Source organism: Coturnix japonica, chromosome 7 (genome assembly GCF_001577835.2).
Source record: "Coturnix japonica isolate 7356 chromosome 7, Coturnix japonica 2.1, whole genome shotgun sequence".
NCBI classification, from domain to species: Eukaryota; Metazoa; Chordata; class Aves; order Galliformes; family Phasianidae; genus Coturnix; species Coturnix japonica.
Genome location: NC_029522.1, coordinates 20733495 through 20747866, shown reverse-complemented (window position 1 = coordinate 20747866; position 14372 = coordinate 20733495). Strand labels below are relative to the sequence as shown.

The following is a 14372-nucleotide window of genomic DNA, read 5'->3' as shown; positions in this document are numbered from 1 at the left end:
CAGAAATACAGGAACTGCATTCTTGAAAGTCAGGTAAACAACAGGAAAAGCCTCTTACGTTTAGCTATAAATAACACCGAACAAGGGACATCTCTCTTAATTTAAGCACTGAATAAGCAAAGAGCTCCTAACTGTTAAAAGCAGGTATTTGTTACGTGTCACTGCACAGACCATACTCACTCCGTTTGCAGTAAGGCTTCCAATCAGAGCCAGCATGACTGTCACCGGCTATTAGTCAAAGAGGGAGCCAAGAGAATAATACAAGGTAAGAATCACTACCTTCCAGTGGAATACAATTTTGACAAAGAACTACTATAATTAGTAGTAAGAGCTGTTTCTAACATACAATTTACAGTAACAACAGAGGTGCAACTACAGAACGCACTGAGTGGAAGCAACTGGAGCTTCTCTGTGTTTGCTGTTATCCAATTCTCAGCCACTCAGCCAGGCACAAACTCACCGCAAGCAAAGTGGTACCACCAAGGTTAACCCTGCACTGCTCCCACTTCTCAGAGATGCTGCCAGCCCACAGCCTGTACGCCATGCCCGCCCTGCACTACAACAAGGGCACTGCAGGACAGGGCTCTACCACCTCATTTCACATTGTCTCACCAAGCTCTCTCAAATAAGCTACTTTTGGAGATGAAAAAGCGCTACTTAGTAAGAAAATTATCTCACACTTAAAATTCAGGGCCCAATCCTACAGGCTCCTTCCTCCAGCTGAACTGCCAGCCACGCTGTAATCAAGAACCGATCTTGCTTTCCACGCTCTGATAACTGGGACTGTGCTCTGGGTTGTGAATACTCAAATGTTGCTTTGTTTTAAAGTTTCATATTTGGCAACAAATGCAGAACCAAACAAGGAACAACAGAGCGGTCTCATTACAAATGAGATCTGATCTCGGAAGTAATGAACCATTTGTAGGTGGCAGCATTCACTTGGAGAAAACCAGACTTGTCTGCACGGTGATCCACACCTCCCCTCATGTGCTTCGGGGTCTGGTCACAGAGCACACGGGATTCAAACAGAGGCAAATTATCCTGCAGCCCCACCAGCCTGTCCCGATGCCCTGCAGGAAATCTCACCGTTCAGTCTCAAAGGAAGCTGCTGCCAAAGGGAAGCTGAGCCAGAATCGCTTACCTGAAAGGGAAAGCATCCTGCTATACACAGTGTAGTCCAGTGGGCTGCTCCTCTAAGAACTAACGTAGCTGCACTTACAGCCATGGACACTGATTTTTTCCTTTATTTAAGTGCCAGGATGAAATAAACGTATCCATTTGCATTACTATACATCAATGCTATTTCAGGCAGACTATTAAGGAAGAGACATTATTGTAATTGTACCAAGCATAGATCATTCGTATGCTCTACACTATCCCCACGACTTGAGAATTCTTTAATTTATTCTATAATGTACTTATAAACTATCCAAATCATTGCACAATCACTCCTAAAACCAAATAGACATCTTACTCTCATCCACTCCTCTTTAAGAGTTTTCCAGTTCCTCATTTCACATCCAGCCTAAATTTACACTGGCCTGTCCCTACCCATCTGTTCTTGTGCTAACCTTGCCCTTTAGCTCCAACAGTTTCCCCCCACCCCACGTCCACCCCTCTGATGTATATTTATAGACAGCCATCACACTCCCTCCCTCTCAGCCTTCACTCCACAAGCTAAGCAAGCCGAGCCCTCAGCTTCCTCAGGCCAGCCATGCTCTCCAGCCCCCTGAGCACTGCACTGGCCCTTCCCTGCACCTGTTCCAGCCCAAATTCCTTCCCCGAGCACACAGCCAGCACCGCACAGCACATTCCACAACAGGGCCCAGTAAGGCCCTGCACAATGGCATTAGTGCGCCCTTATCACCAAGGGACTAAATCCCCAATAATCTGCCTTTTCCACACAGGCATCAGCTGTGACCCTCAGGCTGCAGCCAGTTAATGTACCCCCTGGCTTCCCATGGGACAGCAAATCATGCGAGACCTCCAGAAAAAAAATACATAACAGTGACAAGCAGCACAGTGCTGCAGCTGACACACTACACCAGCATTAAAGGAATAGCTTTGTCCTCTCTATTTAGTAACTGTGATGGTGGCGAGACCCCGGGGCTGGCTCTGTCTGTCTGCCCTCACAACCCAACACTGCAGAGCTAAGGGCAGGTCATCACAGCCTCTGCACAGCGGCTGCTGCATTGCCCATCCCAGCAGTAAAACCCAAAGTGAAAAGGGACTGGAGCAGAAACCAGGAGAGGGGGCTCAGAGCCACAAGGCAGATGGATATACAAGTGAGCACAGTCATCAGTGACCACCCAGTGTGAGCCCCAGAGAGAAGAGACACAAAGTGACACAGACCTTTGGCCTGACCCTACCCAAATTCATGCCATTACAAGAACAAACTCTTGTCCTATTTATTTCAACACCAGGGCCGTCCATGCTCCCTAAGGATTTCTGTGGGTTCTCACTATTTATATTTCATTTCAGAACATCTTGGTGAGTAACTGAAAGATCCTCTTGTCTGCTCCACATGGGATCACAGGCGTATTTGTTGTTGCTATACACAACCAGAAGCACAAACGCACTTCATAAACCAGTCAGAACAACATCACTACCCCACTGCCCAGTTCCCCCCACCTCAGCTGGCAGAACAACCCAGAGCCACTGCTACCTGGGAAGAGGGGAAGATAAATCCATAGGGAAGTTCTCAGTGCTGATTTGCTACACAGCTGCCACACAGAGCAGTCAGAAAGGCAGGCACTGCACACACAGAGGAACAGTCCTTTAGCTGGCCTGGGAGCTGCAGGGAAATAACTTCAATGCCTACAGGAAACTGGATATCCTGGAGCCAAGCTTCTGCTCTTTCCTAGGTTTCAGGCAGGAAAACCCACCTATCAGGAGCTTGCCAACACCACAGTCTAAAAAATCAGGGCCATATTCTGCAAATACAGTTGAAGCCCAATGATTTCTTAGCCCTTCTGAGACAGCTTTTCTCCCCACACAAGAGTTGGAGTCAGAGTTCATTCTGCAATATGACCATACACATTCAGGTACAGATCTCAAAACCACTCTCAGTGACCCATTTTCTCATGCCTGTTTGACAATAGAATAATTCTAGTTCATCTTTCTTTTCATTAGGTGTTACCTCTCCATAGTAAAGAGGCTTTCTGGAGAGAAACCATTAAATGAATGCAACTATCACTGATCTTCACATATCCCTCAGCATCCCCAGCTAACAGCTGTTTGGGAGCCCTTTAACTCTTCTTCCCCAGATGCCAAAGACTCCTTTCTCTATGGATTAAGTATTCGAGAGAGCACACCTACCAAATTACCATCTTAGTCCATATCCATGTTTGATAACTGCTTCTTCAATCAGGACTTTTTCCACTGAATTTCATCCAAAATAAACACGGTACAGAGAACAAACTTATGCCTACAGAGAACAACCATTCATCAGCTTAAGTAACTCTAATGGATGCCACTTTAAACTAAGCCTGCACCATCTGTTCTACCCCTCAATTAGAGAAGCCAAAAACATTATTCAGTGCGGAGTTTAAAGAAAGCCAGCTAATTTATGTAAGCTTTCCTTCTCCTCAGCTTAGTGAAGCATGCTCTTGTAACGTCTGATACGCACACACAGATGAGAAAGGAAGGCTGCCTTCTCTAACACCATTACGAGTTCTGTCAGGGGAAATAAAATTTCCCTGCAATACTTCACGTGTTTCATTTTTAGGAGCGTGGTATCTCTGTAAGTAACAACACCCATCAGGATGCAGAAGAATCAAATCAGGAGTCCCACACACAGCAACAGCAGGGCACAGCTCACATCCGGACAGATGTGGTCTATGCACCGGGTTCATCTGGAAGACCCCTGAGAGAGAAAACATCCTCAGCTCTGGGCCCTGTTACCAGAGTCAGCTCCTCACATTTCTTATAGGTCAACCTGCGGGGTACAGAGCATCACTCACACTGAGCTGCACTGGAGCAAAGGGACTGTTCCATGCAAGGGGGAGATGATCCTCCCCCTGGCAATTGAAGTGAGTACAGAAGCTCCAAAATAATGGTTACTTTTTAAGAATAAAATGCAACAAATCTCACAAAGTTCTTTACCTATTTTCACTTCAAACTACTCTCTCCTACCATTTTTCAATGAGATGCCAAGAGAAGGTCACTGCTAAACACCCTCAGTTCACCTCCAGAAGCATCAACACCACCTTAAGATCCTTTATGCAATCCTCTGCGTCCCACCACAAAACATCGCTGGTTCATCAGTCTGAACACACAGGAAGTCACACTGACCACAGACATGTACATCAGGAGATCCTGGACCTACCTGACAAGATTATACCAAATGCTGCTCCAAGCAGCTCCAAGTAAGGTGGTCTGCCAATGACTCCCTGCTGATTTCACCACCCTCCCCCTCGCTATTGGATTGTGAAGGCGAGACAATACACTGAAGCCCCTAATATCACCACTAGTTTCACACATCTCAGTGCAGGCTTTAGTTATTCCCATGTGAAAGAGAAGATGGTATTGGCTCCTGTCTCAGTGCTTCACAAAATACTGTCAGGTTAAATAAAAATAGTGTATGAAAACACCAAAGTCTCAAACTGCCAGTGATGGTCATGACTTACACAGCTCAAACCAATGACAAAGACAATTCAGTCCTCCCCAAGTGCACAGCAGCAGCAGCTGAAGCTCCCTTTAGTGCAAACTGAGCTGAATTATGCCAAAGATGTCACATTTCACAGCAGTCTGAAGGAAAAGTACCAGTAATATAAACATAGGCACTAAAACAAAAGAGATTGGTATATTGAGATGAAACACTAGCAAGATATTAAAATAAATATCACTTAACTCCAGGTAGTCTCTGCTTGTCCCACTCAAAAGTTTCACATATGTGATTACAGTCATTTACTGAGAAAACAGTCTCCAGAAACTTGAGATAAGTCCACGTTATCCTCACTAGAACTTCTTAAATGAAACCAAACGCCACCCATAGAACATGAGTGGAACCACTCGAGTATGGAAGTACCACTGGTTTATTTCTGGATAGAACTCCACAATAACCCTGTTAATGAGCTTCACTATCAGGTCTGTAGGAGCTTTTACTCACAGATTTTTCTGGATTTACCAGAAAATACCAAAACCCTCCTGGTCTTCCCTCTAACAACAGTGCAAGTATCCCAGCAGCTTTGTCAGCGTGCCTTGGGAAACAACCAGAACGCAACTTCTCCAAAGCACAGCTGCAAACCCCTCCCCATTGAGGACACTGCAGACAAGGGAGCAGAAGCAACACGACAGGGATAACAAGGCAGCTGAGTTCCACATCCCACTGCTGTGGATGCAAGGTTGTTCAGTTCAAGAGAACGTACATGCTCGTTACCTTTCCTGAGCTAACTGCAGTAGATCAGCAGTACTTAAATTATCTCCAAATAGTAAAAAAAAGAAGAAAAAAAAATCTAGCAAGAATTAAGAACAGTATGAAAAGCACAGGCTGTATATATGTGCTTTTTGCCATTTTTATATGGCAAGAAATCATCCACACTGTCAACTAATAGGATGATCAAAGCGTTCCACAAACAACCAAGGCATACAAAGAAATCAGGATGTCACAGAGTACGAGCACCCAAAACAAATCCGGTTTGCTGAAGTGTAATTGCCATGAATCCCTGATATCATACCAGCAATCAGCTACCAAGAAATGGGACCAGGATGGGTGATTCAGTGTAATGACCAGCTTGCAGAACAGCATATTACGAAGTACGCAACACAAGTTCCACTTGGATCAAGCATCACTTGGAATTCAATTACAATCAAAATCTTCATTGTAATTTGACAAGTCTTACCTTATAATTGCTGGAATTCACCCAAGAGGTGGCCAGTCCATCAACCATTTTATCCAGCATCGTCTGATCATGTTCCAGATCAGCTGACTTCTGTTTATCTGAGAAGTAATCTATCAGTTCCTGACCAACCTGAAGTCTCTTCCCAACATCCTTCTGCAGCACCTGCGCTAAGCAGTACTCCATACTGGGCTCCATAGTGTCTCAGAAACACAGCACTTGCAAGAAAGCCAGAGGGCAGACAGTCCAAAAAATCCCTCTGTGAACGTACGCAGGAGGTCGCCTCTTTGTTCAGTGAAGGTTACTGAGGGCCTGGGTTTCAAAGATGCAATTCTGAGAATGGCAACAATGCACCATGTGTGTGTGAACAGCAGCTGGCAGGATATTAAAAGTCCAATTTAAATAACTAGTGATAGATGAAGCAATGAGCAGTGCTGTACTGTTGGGTCTGCAATAATTCTCAATTCAGCAGTCCATTCTGAAAGAAAAAGAACAGTATTATAGGTTAAATTAAGAACAGAGCAAAAAAAAAAAAGATTGAAAGCATGTCACAAAATAGGTTATTCACATACAGCTGCAATGCTGCGATAAGCTGGATATGAACATTGTTCTATTTTAAGGAATCAGACAAGGTAGGTCAAGACAAAAACCCCTGGTTATTCTTCACAACAGCACTTAGCCAGCAGATCCCCAGCAGCAGCTTTAGAGACAGACAGCAAATCTGGACCTTCAGAAAGGATTAATAATCAATATTCTTCCAAATGCCACCATCACCACTCACCTACAAAAGAACAAAGCCCTCATACAGGCCATCAGGAAAACACATCTGCATTAAGGAGTGAAAGCAGGACGGCATCTGGATCCTGTTTGGACCGCTGGCCACCAGCAGTCAGTGCCACCAGCTGCCTGCACGATTCAGTCCTAATGCTGCGCTCCAGGAACCTCAGCAAGCAGTTTTCAAATACTTGGTGCTCAAGGTGCTTGCAGGCTGAATCCTGACACATCCCAAAGCACAGACCCAGGAAAAAGCACGGCCTGCTGCAATAGCATAACCACGGCTCAACCAACAGGGCCTGCGGCATCCTGAGAACCACAGCCGTGGAGAAGAAAGGCCAGGCCAAATTTTGCTGCCACTCAAAGGCACAGCATCTTTCGTGAACAGAAAGTTGCACGTCTGAATTTGGCCACGTTCCCCAGCATTTGAAGCTCTCTTCTCCAGGGACTGCATTAGAAGTTGTTGGGTTTTTTTAAGGGTTTTTCTCTACCTCCAGCAAACCATCCCCTCCAGGCACAGACCTCCAGCTGTCCTCCACCAGCCAGGGCTCCCACTGCAACCACGCTGCTTCTGAACCACTTCCTCTTCCAAGTTAGCTCTTTGAGTAGGAGATGATAAAAACCCAGTATACCGTTTTGTTTCCAGCCTAGTAGCCAAAACTCCAAGTCTGCTCCGCTTTCTGCACCAGAATAAGGAAAGCAGGCCAAGCTCAGTGTGAAGCAAGAGGCTGTGGAGCAGATACCTGCTTCAGTACACAAGGGAAGCTGGATGCACATGCTCACTAATTGGAAGCACTGGGCTGCAATGCTAAATACCTTCCATTTGAGCAAACAAGGCCTTCACAAAAGTTAATAAAAAGCAAAGCAGGTCTGAAAGCAGATGAGACGCTCACAAAGTCCCTTGCCGGGAAGTAAAAGCACACTTGCACAGCACGCTGTATCAGCTCATTATCTCACCCCCATCCTCCCTGGCCGCACTTGCACACTGCTGCATCCCACAAATGGCTCCAGAGGCTGCACCACGATTCACCAGGCAGGATGAGTCCCCAGAGCACAGATCCTCCCCCCACCAGCTCAAATCCCCGCAGGCTGACAGTGGTGCACAGAACCAAACTGGTTCTGTACAGCCAGGGACACACGTCAGCCAACTGCCTGGCAAGCCCTGCCATCAACCAGAAGGGCTGCTTGATGCCCTCAGACTGAAATCCCTTCTCACCAGCAAAACCTGACCCTCTGGTGCAGCAAGGAGGAAGCATCAGCTGCATCTACACAACACCTGAGGCTCTGTCAGTGCCATGGGGCTCGAGCCACTTGCCTCTGACCAGCGCACCCACCTGAGCTGTCCAGACAGCATCTCAAAGCCTTATTGTTTTATAAATCCTATTTATCTACCTATTAAGTGGGAAACACAATCATGTCCTCTATTATAGCTTCTCTGTCAGACCATAGGTAAGACACTGACTTCCAGTTCTGAAATTGTCAACAACAGCCCAATCAACACTCTAAGTCAGAGCAACCCTTATTTCTTGCTTTGTAAATGAGCCTCAGGTTCCAAACTAGCAGAGAGCCATACCTCCTCTGTACTACTGGTGCTGCAGCTTCTCCATTGTGTCAGCTCAGCACTAACTGAAATACTCTGATCTCTCCCATCCTTACAGAGCACAATATATTTCTGGCAGCCAACAGCAACAAGAAGTGATAGTTTGAAAGTAAGCTTGACAAAAAATTAAAAATAATTTAAAAAACCATTCCCCAAAGTGGCACAGGTGAAAAACTGGGCCACTTCCATCACAAAAGCACAGCAGTCTTCCACTGAGCCTCCTCATCTGTGCCTTTGAATACAGGCCCATCCCCACCCTCCAGCAAGGGCAGGCCCTTGCTTCTTGCTGAAGGCGCTCCTTACACCTTAGAGGGTCTATCACACCCTGCACGGCCTATCTGAAACATCCTACTTATCTGAAACATCCTAACTGCGTGGCCTGCTTCTGGATCCCACTTTCAACAGGAGATCGGCTGATGTGGCCAGGAAAGTCCCTTAACTGCTCTTAACATGGAAATGTGGAACTTGCTTAAACCTGGAAATTAATTGAGATTCCAGGAGGGTGTGAATGACTGCGACTTACCGCAGAATAGCCATTGCTGATTAACTGCACACCGACAAGTCCCAACACATCCAACAAGCCATTAGGTGCCCATAGGGCCGTGAGAAAGAAACAGCCCAACTTTCAAGCCTTTCTATGCAGTTTCCATTTGAAAGTATCTAAGTCTCTGCCTACAAGCAGAGAACAATCTCTTAATTCAATAAGCCAGAAGGGCTGCTGGCTGCCTAGCACCTACCAGCCAACAGGTGTTTAATTTGTATCTTTGTTTTAAATCTAATACACTTTTCGATACATGAGTTAGTCTGCTAATTACCCTCCTTTCCCCATGAAAGTACCTCCTGAGAAAACCAAGACCCAGGCTCAAAAACATGAACTTCCCAGGTAGCAAAGAACACAGCCGTTCCATCAACACACCTGAAATCCATTGGGCAGATGCTCTGGAAAAAAGCTCACAATCTCAGCCCTAGGAGGCCACTTCTTTTCCTGCACAATCTCATCACCACTGGTTGTGGGTAGTGTTATAGGATACAAGCATTTCAGGCGAGGATTTGGAGTAGCACCTCTCCCCCTGAAGCAGAGTCACACAGGCATGGAAACCAACAACTCAGTGGCACAGATCACGTGCTTGGAGCTCCTCCATGTTTCAGAAGAGCTGTGGATGCAGGCTCTGGAGCACGGCGCTGTCCCGGTCCTCCAGCTACGCTCCCAGCTTGTAACAAGACTGACAGTACCAAGATGGAGATTAAATAATGTGAGGTGAGGAGGGGGAACATCCCAACCACACCAGATCTGCAATGGCAAAAATACAGCTCCTTCTTTCACTATTAAGCCATGAAAATGATGTGCTCAGCCAAAGTCCCTGCCAGCAACACCTACATTTTCCACCAAGAGCTATCCAGCAGAAAGTCATTAGTGAGGCTTAAGTGTAAAGCCAGCTTGGAGCTCAGAACGGTGAGTTAAAGGAGAAAGCTGACAGACTGAACAGTAGTATCAAAGCTAAGGAACTTCGGGCTATCACTGTAACTCCACCAAAGCTGGTACAACTTACAGCAAAGCAATTGGAATAAGTCAATTCAAGGAGCACAAAGGAAATACTCATTACCCAAAATGGACCCACTTTCATGCCACCACGTAACCCAATGAAGTTTTTTCAGTGCACAGCAGAATCCCACTCATTCCAGACTAACATCCCTGCTCTAACCACCACGTTGGGTTGGCACCTTCCAATTATGTCCAAAGGTCTATGTGCACCTTCACATAGACCAGTGCAGGTCACAAGCTCCCACCAACTGAGCCCCACACAGAGCTACCCAGGGGATCACAGGCAGCAATGCTCCACCTGCCCTCACAGGTCTTGCCAGCCCTTCCTGTAGGTTCTCCTGCCTGCTCCCAGCTCTAAGCTGGTCTCAGCAACTCCCAAACCAGCCAGCCCTTTTTTTGGTGCAATATTTTGTGCATAGTGGGGTGTAGCAGAGCAGCTGTATGAGTAACACAGTGACACAAGAGTGCCAACAAGGCTCCCTCACAGGTCTCGGGACATAACTGCATGCAAGCTTCAGTTTAAATTTAGTTTCATGTATATGAGACAGACTGCCTTGAACCTTGACTTTCCACAACAAAGAACGGCTCCTCCCAACCTCCACCCCAGCCAAATGCAGTAACTCTTCAGGTACCTTTTATCAGCTCCAACAGCTGAGTGCTGCAGGAGGGCTGTGCCTGGTCCCAGCAGCAGAGCCCTGCCGCATGTAGAGGCACCTGGAAACCATGCCCTGCAAAGCTCAGCCAGGGCCCATAGCATGGCAGCTCAAAACCCAAGCTGTGAATGAAGGGAGGGCCTCTTCAGTCCTCCATCTCCTTATGGCCTTCTCCATGCCCTGCCCAGGGGGGCTTTGGTATCAGTCCTTCACAAAGCTGGACACTCACTAAGCACCCAACTGGACCTGCTCCTCCCTAGATATGCAAAAAGCAGCAGTTTGCAGGAGAAACCCCCCAGCACTTGGCACGGAGAGGCTCTCCCCTTTCTCCACCTGGCTCCATATGTAGGAGATAATGTTTATTTAGTGCCCAGGGGTATTTCACAATCACTGACTGCTTTAAATCAGTAATTAGTGTTGCCTTGTACTTAAGCCTCCCCCCTAATCCAGTGATCCTTAGAGTTCCAGCCTAACAACTCCTGTTCAAATAAGCTGGAGCTGGTCACCATTGGAAGGGGTAGCTGCTCTCACCTTGCTGTAGAGCCTGCCGTGTCCCCTGGACCCAAACAGCACCAGCTGCACTAAGGCAGCTCCTCTCCAGCCCTGCTGCTGGGCTCACCTGCAGAACCACCTATGGCTGAAGGCTGCTGGGACCCTGCTATGTACCAGCTGTTCTTCAGGCTTGCTTGCAGTCTATGAAGGGGCTTTGCCTTTAAAGAACAGACAGTAGCCAACCCACACCAACACACAAATTCACTGCCACAAGGAAAACTGAAGCAGATTTCCAGAATGAAGATGTCTGAAAGATTTCCAGGGCTTAAGCTAAGACCCTGCAGCCCCCTGCAATCCTTCCAGGACAGACACTGGCTGTGAAAGTTGCATTACCGTGCCCTGGGTAAGATAAGCTTTTAGACAGCAGGCCTGCTTGTATGCCTCCATAAGGGTTTGCACTGCTGCCTCAGCAATGGGACAGCTCACAAAGGTGCTGATATCAATGAGGCCTCATCAATCTCCCAAAACATCTCTGCAGCAAGCCAAGACTACCCTGCAGGCTTACAACCTGTGTGTGTTCCCAGCAGCCCGGCACTACAGAAAGCACTGCACTGAGCAGGAGCCCCTCCTCCAGAGTGCGGCAGGAGGACGCATGAGTTGCAACGGCCTTTGTTTTCCTAATACAGATTTCCCCTAATTTCCCCTCTTCGAAATTAGCACTGACTCTGGATGATATCCAGCCATACAGTTACAGTACTTTAAAATGGAAGTGTCTGGCTCCCTTCCTACCACAATCAAGTGCAGGGCAGTTTCCCAGCACCCGGCTTTAACCCTGTCTCCTGTCTCCAGCAGCAATGAGATCTGCTGGAAAAACATGGGAAGAAAAGAACACTTGCACCTGGAGCCTTGCTGGACAGTGAAGCTGAGCTGTGGGAGGTTTAGAAGTGAAACGTCACTGAAAATGAGTGGTATCCCATTGATTCCCTGCTCACCAGCAGGAGCTTCCAGCACTCACCTGAGTCCCGCAGTCCCTATCTGCGCTGCAACAAATGCAGTCTTGTAGGCTCAGACCACTGATTTACATGATCTTGGAGATGAAAAGCATTTCTTAGTGTTAATGAGAGAAAAGGTGGGAGAATACCAAGAGCCTATTTTGCAGGCAGGAACGGGGCAGAAACTCATTGCCTTTCCCAGAGTCACTGCAAACAAAGCCTGCAGCAGCAGTAGGAACCAAGGGCCAGATAGCACCATGGGGAAATAAAAACCCATAGTACCACATGCTGGGTACAAGATCCGGATAATCTAGTTCTAAGAGATCAGTGGGTTGTGGTAGAAATGCCATATTCCACAAATCCTCCAGGAGCCTGTTATCCCCAGCAATACATAACTGGTCAGGGGCACACAACACAGAGGTAGGGCTTTTGTGTGTCAGCCCCAGCCAGAATCACCCTGGCAGCAAGTAACAGAGAGGGAAGTGCCAGTGCTCAAGTGCCTGTGAAAACCAAGGCACTGCTACTATGAACACACACACTTCAAACTGAACAAGACATTCACTCCAGCAGGCCTGGACAGTACCTTTAACACCGTGGAATGGGACTCCAGCAGATCCTAAGTGAGTCACTTTGAAAACTTTATTTTGGTCCTGGGCTCCAGGGGCAGCTCAGAGACTGCAGCTGTAAGAAATAACCTGCAGAGAAACAGGCACACCTGTGAACCCTCCCTGCTGCTCAGCATCACCCTGAAATACAGGTCAGCACCTGACTCCAGCTGGACCAGATCCCTGCTTCAGCAAATCACCCTTGGTTCAATGCAGCTTTCTGAAAGCTCCTGGAATGGGAAGCACCTGCAGGCAAAGCTGAGAGAGGAACCCAGCCCAGCCCTGAAACACAAACGTTTCTGTCAGTAAGTTACTGATGATGATGCTTTTCTAACAGGTCTATGACAGAGCCAGGTACTAAACAGCGCAAAATGCCACGGAACCTTTCTGAGTTCCTAGATATCCAGCTGTGCAAAACCTCTTAATTAGCTCACATCAGTGGTTCAGACAGCTCTGAAGACTGCTAACAGGTAACCCAAAATACTGAAAGAGCTGTGAAGAAACATGCTCCAAACTTCTGCATAGGCTGATGAAAACGAAGAGCAACGTGAGGGGCAAAGCTGAGGCTGTTCTGCATGAGGCTGCCACAATCGGTGCCATTCGTCAAGGCAGAACTGAGCCCCTTTCCTCACATGTAGATTGTTTGTTTACAATTTAGTAGAGTCTGAAGAAATCAATGAACAGATTGGTTTCATCTACTCACTCAGCTGCACTACCTTGTGATACCAGCCAGTATTTGTAACACACTGGCAAGAGCTGCTGGAAGGTGCCCCAGCCCCATCAGGATCCAGAAGGGAGCTTCAATTTTGTGCAACCAAAGCTATGGATGCCCCATCCCTGGAGGCATTCAAGGCCAGGATGGATGAGGCTCTGGGCAGCCTGTGCTGGTGGTTGGTGACCCTGCATACAGCAGGTGGATTGAAACTGGATGATCATTGTGGTCCTTTTCAACCCAGGCCATTCTATGATGCTGTGATGACTGCAAGCTCCAGCCATGGCCCAGCCACTGTGATGAGAAGCTCAGTGACACACGTGCCTGATCCAAGTAACATGAGGCATGACGGGTACCCTAATGGCAGCTCTCTTCAGCTACAGCTCAGATTTAAGGTTCTAACAGGACTTCAGAGATGAAGCGCATGGAGGACCGGCTCACTTGTTCACATGCACTCTCTACAATTGTCCCTCTGGGGAACATCACACAAACAGAGAAACCCCTCCCGGCCCCCAAGCACACCGTTGTCACACTGTTGTCTCACTTTTAGCACTGCTGTCAGCCAAGTGAGGCAAGGACTGAGCGTTCTTCTTGGAACACAGACATTTCTGAACCTGTCTGATCAATCACAAGCACTTCACAGGAACGCTGCACACATCACTGTAGAAAAGAGATCCTGTTTGTGCTGGCAGTCATTAAAAAAAGCATGACTATGAAATAGAGGCTGACGGTGATACAGTTGTTACCCCGTCCCTCTGGTAACTTCCAGGCTTTCATCCTACTAACGGATGGGATTCCACAGTGAAAAGAGGCAGGAGCTGGACTTGGCCAAGCCCAGCACTGCAGCACAAAGGCTCATCCCATACACAGAGCAATACTGCTGCGATGATGAACACCCTGAACATTGCAGTGCTACGGTTCCATCCTGCTGCAGTTCAGTCTTTGACTATGTCAAAAACTTTCCACTTTGGGAAGTTCCCAAACCCGTCCATCCCAAACCCCTACAGCAAACCCTTATTAAACCCAGCACGGTTGTTGCTCCTGATGCCTTCGGGAACGACCGTTTGAACGGCGGGCTCGTACCATCGGGCGTCAAGCGATGACACTCGGCTTTCTCTCCCACCAGCAACCACAGGGTGCCGCCAATGGAACCAAACAATG

General features: G+C 47.4%; 1 protein-coding gene across 31 annotated transcripts in view; it reads right to left on the bottom strand.

Moving 5' to 3' along the window:
• Nucleotides 1-14372, bottom strand: part of CLASP1 (cytoplasmic linker associated protein 1) — a 132460-nt gene that overhangs the window by 117300 nt on the left and 788 nt on the right. For 30 of the 31 annotated variants that reach the window (XM_015868740.2, XM_015868742.2, XM_015868751.2 and 27 more), the window contains exon 2: nucleotides 5844-6318. In XM_015868740.2, the coding sequence (XP_015724226.1) occupies nucleotides 5844-6038 (195 nt within the window). In that variant the 5' untranslated portion in view covers nucleotides 6039-6318. Of the gene's footprint in view, nucleotides 1-5843; nucleotides 6319-12477; nucleotides 12577-14372 lie in introns of those variants that run through there. The other variant, XM_015868741.2, reaches the window with a different exon arrangement.